The 8,740-nt window shown below is 37.8% G+C and overlaps 1 protein-coding gene across 1 annotated transcript; it reads right to left on the reverse strand.

Annotated features, from left to right (window-relative positions):
• Positions 1 to 4,823: 4,823 nt before the first annotated feature.
• Positions 4,824 to 5,492, reverse strand: LOC113274488. Its single transcript, XM_026523866.1, has one exon. The coding sequence runs from the start codon at positions 5,490 to 5,492 to the stop codon at positions 4,824 to 4,826; it is 669 nt and encodes a 222-aa protein (XP_026379651.1).
• Between the last annotated feature and the right edge of the window lie 3,248 nt (positions 5,493 to 8,740).

The raw sequence follows: 8,740 nt of genomic DNA on the forward strand, positions 1-8,740 counted from the left end.
ATGAGATTGCATCTAAATTTAAGTTTATGTGTGTCTTCTCTTTTGGTTATGTCTGTCTCTTATGGGAATTCATTATGAACCCGCTCTTTACCTTTGCCAATTTTATTGACAAAAAGGGAGAGAAATATTGTAGTTCACACTACATAATACATATGCTTTTCGGATCATTGTGTAAGGGGGAGTGGTTTCCATGATCGAGATATGTATCGACTAAGGGGGAATTATACATATCACCATAGTACTATTGTTGAAGTCGTGATGCAATTGGACTTTGATAATCATAGTAGTACTATGACACTGTTTAATGGTGATTGAGAATCTCGATTTCTCTCATTATTTATGATATGGATCTTCAACAACGGTGATGCTAAAATTACAACCTTTGGGATCATTGGAGTACTTGGAAAGGACGAAGATTTCAAGGAACGTTGAAGATTAGACTATGGAATAGGAGCCACTAAAGTTTATTTTTTTTGTATTCCATATGTATTAATAGTTTTGTCACTAAAATTGACAAAGGGGGAGATTGTTAGAGCATAGATCGGTCGAACTCGCATGCGTTGCTATATCAAGCATGTTTGTTAATGTTGGTGATCAAAACTATATAGTCTTGATATCTAGCCTATTAGAAAGTCTCGGACTAGGATATAAAAAGTTTAGGTGAGCTCAAGGACTTCATGGCGATTCAACGACAACGACGAAGATCTACACCAAGGAACCGTGGAACTTCATCAACAAAAAGGTATGTGAAGACTTGAACTTATCTGTCACTCATAAGTCTATCTACTCTATCTCCTACTTCTTATGAGACAAAAGTCGTATGCTTTATAGACTAGATCAAACGCGCTATTATTTCGAGCTGAGTATCCAATGCTTATCTATTTCTTGAAATACGTGTGTTGGTAAAGCTTTTCGCTTTGATCGTGTTTTTCTTCATCTTTCAATACTTGGAAATTGCTATGACGAGAAAGGTTGTTTGAGTTACTCACGACTAAATATCGCCCTCTGAGAATGTTTCAATGTTGAAATGAGAGTTAGATTACATAACACTTGATCCGAAGTTCTCCGAACTTTGTTGAGCAAGTTTATTCGGTAGGTTGGTGGAATTGGCTTGCCAAGTCCGCGAACTCAGTCCGCAAACTGATGGAAGTTCTCAAACCCGATAATTTCTGCTGGGATTTTTAAAACTCGTTTGGGTGACGTAATTCTACGAACTCAAACCGCAGACCTAGTCCGCGAACTGGCGGAAGTTCTCGACCGAGAATTTCTGTTGAGTTTTGGAAAACTCAAAACCGATGCTTAAGTCCGCGAACTTGTTTGTGAACTTAAGTGTTTGTAATCTAAGATGATATGCTCTGAACATAGATATTAAATTACTAAGGAACGCTTTATTTAAACCGTGGCTATAATGTTCATTGAGCCGATTCAATCGAATCGTAATCATCTAGAGTTCAATTGTGTCTTGTGTAGTTACATAAGATCTCATAGCAGTTGAATGACTCTCTAACTAGTTCGTTTGAGTCAAGTGAACTAGTTTTGATGAATGAGGAACATGGTTAATATGTGAAGCTCATATGGTTTCCTTTTGGTTGCTATATTGGACCGACATGTATGTAAACGTCTGGGCCGGTTTTCACGAACCTGGAAAACGTTCATGAGTGTGTTTGACAAGCTTTTTCTTTCGATCTAACGGTTGAGAGATATTGGATTGGATCTAAATCAGTGGTGAATATTGTTTGCTTAATTCTTAAGTAAAAACCCTGATTTGAAAGGCTATAAATAGGAGACGTCTAGGGAAGAGAAAAACTAATCCGCACACTTGGGATTGTGAAGCCATACGAAACTTAAAGACTTCATTGGGATTGTGAAGCCATACCGAAACTACTTTTATTGTAGTTGTGTGATCTGATATTAATTTTATATCGTTAAGAGTACAATTGTTTCTAATTGGATCGAGAACTTGTTTCTACGATAGGTAAGATAAAGTATTCACGAACATCTTCATCTCACTGTTCGTGAATCCTCAATATTCTTCTTGTGTATTCAAGAATCGAGTATTGAGAGGTAATTGATTTATCTAGGCTGTTCTTCGAGAATATAAGACCGGATTTATCAATTGGTTCCTTGAATATACCTTGATAGATTTTATCAAAAAACAGAACAAAAGTTAGGGTTTATCTATGGGAGACAGATTTATCCTTTGATAGACTTGTTTGTGTGAGACAGATTTGTTTATTGTCAAAGCCTGTGATTTTGGGTCAAAGCAACTCTTTGTTGTGGGACAGATCATCAGAGGGAATCAAGTGCGTAGTATCCTGCTGGGATCATAGGCGTAGGGGTGCAACTGTACCTTGTATCAGTGGGAGACTGGTAGGGGTTCAATTATAGATAAGTCCGAAGTTAATTGGTAGTAGGCTAGTGTCTATAGCGGCTTAATACAGTGTGTATCTAATCTGGACTAGGTCCCGGGGTTTTTCTGCATTTGAGGTTTCCTCGTTAACAAAATTTTTGGTGTCTGTGTTATTTATTTTTCGCTTATATTTGTTATATAACTGAAATAATACAGGTTGTGCGTTGTTAATCAATTGAAGATCCAATCTTGTGATTGCTGGTGTCATTGATTAACACTTGGATATTGGTTTTTGATACCTTCCAAGTTATCTCTATTTAATCGAGACTCGCTATTCGCTTGAGTAAGATTATATTGAGAGATTGAGATAGTCACTCCTTGAGACACTATATTCTAGATTGAATCTAACTGTGTAGTTGATTCTCTATTAGAGTGCTTCGGAGTTTGTCCATAGAGATTGCTAAGCGAAATATTGGGTGGTGTTGTTAGACCCTCGCTTTTTCAATATGCTTCTACAATAAATAATAATAGTTATTTTCATATTCATATGATTAACGATTACATTAAGCATATGGAACTAGCATTTAAACCAAAAGGCGACCCTATTGGACGAGTTATGTCTCGTGAGGGTTTACAGAGAGATATACCCACAAAACCTATCATTATTTAAATTAAAAGGGGGAAGGGTTATACTTTGAGAAACCGTTTTTCAGAATCACATAGCAGTTAAAAAATGTAAAAGGTTTCCTCTTTTTTTTCTCCTAACTCTCCAAAGCAAAATGCTCCTACAAAAAAAAATCAATTCACAATTCAATACACATACACTAAGTAACCGGTAAGTTTCATACGATTTCCGAAGGTACTCCTGCCCTCCATAGATATAAGGTTCTCTGTGTCGATACATATACTTTCACGTCTGAAGTGATAATTTTTAACCTTCTTTTCATATACTTAACCGTTCTTTCATTAGGATTCCCGTTGTGTAGAATCAACCTTTGTAGTAATTGTTCTAAAAGATTTGTATTATTTAGTTGTCCATCTTCTTGTTCATTCTCTAGATGAACATTAACCCATAGAGTAACTATCAATTCATCATCGTCTGGAGCTAAACCGACCATAATTAAGAAAGAAAAGTGTTGTAGATAATAACTTAGAAAAAAATAAGTGTTTACAGTTTGAAGATGTAGAAGAGAATAATGTGTTCATATCTGAAAAACAATATGTGAATCCTTTATACATGGTGCACATACCTATCTGAACACTGTACAAAGGGATTTCATGGATAAGTTTACTAATCCATATACTATTCAGACAGATTTCATGGATACGTATACATATCCATATATTGTACAAATACTTTTAAACAATTTAAACCATATGCCATCAAATATAAACCTTAAACATTTGCATAAATAACTTAAGCCCAACGAAAAATTAAAGTCTGGTATTACATATGCATGTAACATTTGAAATCTTATAACACAACAACATTGAAATACATCCTACGCCTCAACATCATTCTCATCATACATAACCGCATCATCGTAGCAGCCTCATCGTCACCGTCAGAATCTTCATCATCATCGTCCTCCGAATCCTCATCGTCCTCATCATCTTCATAATCCTCCTCATCGCCAGAATCATCATCTTCATCTCCATCATGTTCATATTCTTCTTCCACATGACTGTCTCCATAGACATATTCAACTGCATGTTCAAAGTCGTCTGTAACTTGATCATCATAATCCCCATAATAAGCAAATGCTCCATCCTCAGTTTGACCTGGGACTACTTCTTCGTCTAAGTATGTATCACCATAATCTCCTTCTGACGATGGAAGTTCCACGAATTCCATATCTGAACCCTCTAAACTAGACAAGTCCCATGTTGCGCCTCCTCTACCAGGACGCACAACAATGTGCTTGACAAGATCATTTCTTATTTGTAGATGTAGTTCTATGTTTTTCAGAGATGACATAAATACACGACCATTAACAGTAGGTTACGGAAGTGGAACAGGAACAAACCTGCCCCAATCCCTATCCCGACGCTCATGCTCGATAATGATGTTGTGTAAAATAAGACAACATTTCATAATTAGATTTAATTCAGATTGGTGCCAATAATTACAGGGAGATCCGACAATTCTGAATTTACCCTGAAGCACTCCAAAAGCACGCTCGACATCCTTTCTTTTAGCTATTTGATACTTGTTGAACCTAACAAAGTATGGAATGTCCAATGTCTGAGAAAAAGCTTGTACAATTGTAGTCAACTTTGGATAGATACCATCGGCTAAGAAGTAACCCATATTGTATTGGTGACCGTTGATGACATAATTGCATGGAGGTGCTGCACCCTTTAGCATGTTATCAAAAAGGGGCGAGTATGCCAACACATTCAAATCGTTGTTTGATCCCGACATTCCAAAAAAGGCATGCCAAAACCACAAATCATATGATGCCATCGCCTCTTATACCAAACTACTATCTTTATCTTTACCCCGGTAAGTTCCTTTCCAAGCTACATGACAATTCTTCAATGGACATTGCATACAATCAACACTACCAAGCATTCTAGGAAAACCTCGGTCGGCATTCTCAGCTAGCAACCTCTGAACATCTTCAGGAGTGGGTTCACGCAAATATCTTGATCCAAAAGTCATGCAAATGGTGTGGCAAAATCTTTTTAGATACTTATATATTGTGGTGGCACCCATACGAGTGTAATCATCAACACTATAAGCTCGCGTACTTTTGCATAAACATTTCATCACCGCAACTAATTTCATATGCAGAGAATGCACCATAGGACGTTCAGCCCATTCCGGATCCACTTCAAGTAATTTTCCTAAAACTTTCTCGAATAAGTCTTCACTCATTCCTAGACGTTGTTTGAATTGTCTAGAGGTATAACCAGTTCCAGGCGTAAAATAATCATTCATCATTTTGGCATCATGCCACACTCGATCACGCGTTATTACACTACGTATTTGTACCTCCCTTGGTATGGGTTGTCTAATAATACGCAATCGTTCATCAAAACATAATTGTGTAAACATTAGCAAAGCTTTCTCTTCTTCATCACTATCACTAGAGGAATCCAAATAGATTCCATATTTTGCTCTCACATAAGAACGCATTAGACTCTTTATGCACCTTAACGCACAAAAAAAAAACACTATCAATTTGTGTATACCATACATAAATATAAGTCTATATTGAGATGGTAATTTAATTCATTTCATTCAACATAAATCAAGACACACAACAAATAATCATGGATTTTTCACTTAGTATATGTTTCAATAACATTATTGAATTGCATACTACATACCCAACTAACCTAATATCAAGAATTTGATAAAAATTAAAATCAAAATCAAATTAATTTGAAACCCTAACATTAGAATCACTCACCTTTAGATGATTTGTTTGATGAAATTCCAAATTGAAGAATGGATTTGTTTCAACATGTAGTAACCATCAAACCCTTTTAATCTAAGCAATCGAATCGCAATGAATCAACATGAAAATCCAAAGGGGGTAATAGGGGTTTTGAGAGGATGAAAGGAAGAAAAGAAGAAGAAATGGTCGACTGAACCCTGTTTCTGTCTTCTTAAACCTATGAAACGCGTACTGAGTACCCGTTTCCTGGTCAAGTCAACCAGTTGACTTATACGGGTACTGAGTACGCGTATGACACTATTGATACGTGTACTAATTACGCGTATGATGTAGGGAAGGGATGAGAGGGCACCATAGTGTGACTGCCTTTCAAGGTCCATCCCTTCCCTACATTTGAGGGATAGGGAAGGGATGGAGTGTACCATAGTGCTAGCTCTAAGCGAACAATTATTGAGTCTTTCATCAAGTAAATCCCAGCGAACAGGTTACATCCTTTCCTTTATCTTCTTTTTCTTTTAATTTTATAGAGATATCATTCTGAACCCGGATCGAACAAAGAGTAAGTAAGGATACTTTAAACCGAAATACTAATTCCTTAACATGTAAGTTGTGGGCTCTTAATTTGAACATTTCTCATTGTTTTTGATGATTAGGTTGATTAAGTTGGAGTTTTAATGATGCTTGTTAGTATTTGGTTGGTCAGGTTAGGTATCTCGACCCATGACCAAATCCATTTAGTATACCCTCATATATTGGGTTGAATAGTTGAATGTGGGAGACGTGGGAGAATCAGTTTCTCCAATAGGTTTTGACTGAGAAGTACTCGGACGACTTCTTCTACTTCCCTGAACGGCATATATAAGAGTATAAGTTACTATTATCTAAGTTAAGTGAAACTGCCGCAAGGTTTAGGGTTTACACAAAAAACAGTATCTCTTCCATTACTTCTCGAGGAGACTAGGGTGTGAAGAAGTAGTATATTCTCTAGTAGATTATATTCAAGACTTCACTGCAATCAAAGAACGAATAAGGATTCTCAAACAAGAGGCTCGTAACAGAAATCATTCGATCCTGGGGATTTCGGATCTTCCGCAGGTAAGTTCCTATATGAATCCATTTACTTTGATTCATTTTTTCGTAACAGTGGCATCATGAGCTGTTTAGTATTGCTTGATTCGCCTTTTGGAGTGTTCTCTGTTCTGATCTCTGTGTGATGATAGGATTTTTATTTTTCATCATATGCTTGATTGAAGTTTTTATATCTTTGTTTGACGTATGCGGTGGGATTGGGAGTTTTTGTATCTTTGTTTGTTGTATGATGATTTGGGAGTGAAGTGACGCATGATGATTTTGTATCTTTGTTTGATGTATTGGTGTGATTCTAAGATGCACACAATACACTTGCAAGTATACAAGGTCAAGATTTGTAATAAAATGGTGAGTAGGGGTTTGTCCACAGGGAGAGGAGCATATAAGAAGTTTTCCTAGGCTAATAAGAGTGGCAATGCACTAAGGCAGTGAGCAAAACATGTAAATGATATGAACCAAGGCTTGGAAAGTAAAGCAGCAAAGAAACATCTAAAAGAAGCAGCAAATAACCAAGGCTTGGAAGCCAAGGGCAGGGTGAGTTCAGTGCACTGACTTCAGTGCACAGTAGCTACAAAGTGCAAGAAAATGAAAAAGCAAGAAAATTAACTGAAGAAAATAACTGATTAGGAAGCAAACACACAGGACTGAAATTATAATTGACTGAAAGAGAAGTGGTGGGTAAGCCAAGGCATATGATCCACCTTGTGTCCTAATCAAGTGACATGGTCTAGGTTTTGTTCATTCCTAAGCATACAACTAGAAATGGAAGAACACCAACTTGCTCACTAGTCTACCCCTAGCATTGGCTGTCTTTTGACAGTACAGCCAATCACAGGCTCTATGAGCATTGGCATCTCTCATTTGCACAATCAAAAACATACAGGGAAGAACTATCCTAGCTCAATTACACTTGACAGTGCACAAGGCTTCACTGAGCCTTGGCCTGAAGTTGATTAGCTCATGCTAACCATGTATTGGCAACATACATACATCATATGAGATAATTTAAACACAAATTGCAGCATATCAGATAACTACAACAGAAGCAAATTGCAACTTTCAACTGACAAGCAACTAAAATTTGAAGTTCATAAAAATTGTAGCAAATTCTCTACTGGCTAGTCCAGAGAGGTATACAGTGTCTTCCTAATACTTCACACAACATCAATTTATACCCATTACACATAATTAGGTTTTCCCCCAATTTTCCCCCAAAATCAGTGAAATTAGGTTTTGCAAATTACCTAATTTTATGGCACAATTCCTCCCATGTGCGACGACCCATTCTTCCTCTGACTCTCCTCATGCTATCCACGCCTCCAATTGCTTCATCTATCAACCTAGTTCACCAAATCCAATCCTAACAGTGAAGAGGATGGTGGAGTTGTTGAAATAGATTAATAGGTGATAGGGGTGATGATAGTAGTGATGGGTTGTGGTTGTTGTTGAGAGTTGGTGGTTTGGTGGCTGTTGCAGGAGGGGTGGGGGCGACATGGAAGAAGGTGGTGGTGATGGTGGTGCGGCAGGGTATGGTGGTTGCAGACGGGGTGAGGGTGATGGAAGAGTGGCTCGATAGAATGGGAGAAGGGTGCGTTTGGGTGGGTGGTATAGGTTCGGTCGCTAGGGTGTGAGGCGGGCGTATCGAGTTTGATGTTCTGCGATACTGAGTCACTGGATGCGAAGCTGGTAGGTAGATCGGACGGTGATGTGAAGTGAAGCTTGTAGCGACCGTCAGATCTTTTGATACAACGAAGTTAACGGCTCTAGATGGGGTTAGGTGTTGTAGTGTAAGGCGGAGATATCAAACTTTGATGCACATCAAGGGAGCGACCGTTGGATTCAACTACCATCTAATCTGAAGGCTTGGAATTTCAGCGCTGCGGTGCTTGGCAGA

The sequence above is a fragment of the Papaver somniferum genome, chromosome 4 (genome assembly GCF_003573695.1).
Source record: "Papaver somniferum cultivar HN1 chromosome 4, ASM357369v1, whole genome shotgun sequence".
NCBI classification, from domain to species: Eukaryota; Viridiplantae; Streptophyta; class Magnoliopsida; order Ranunculales; family Papaveraceae; genus Papaver; species Papaver somniferum.

Excerpts from the sequence above, each read along its gene's own strand:
- LOC113274488 (XM_026523866.1), bottom strand. The coding sequence starts at position 5,492 with ATGCGTTCTTATGTGAGAGCAAAATATGGAATCTATTTGGATTCCTCT.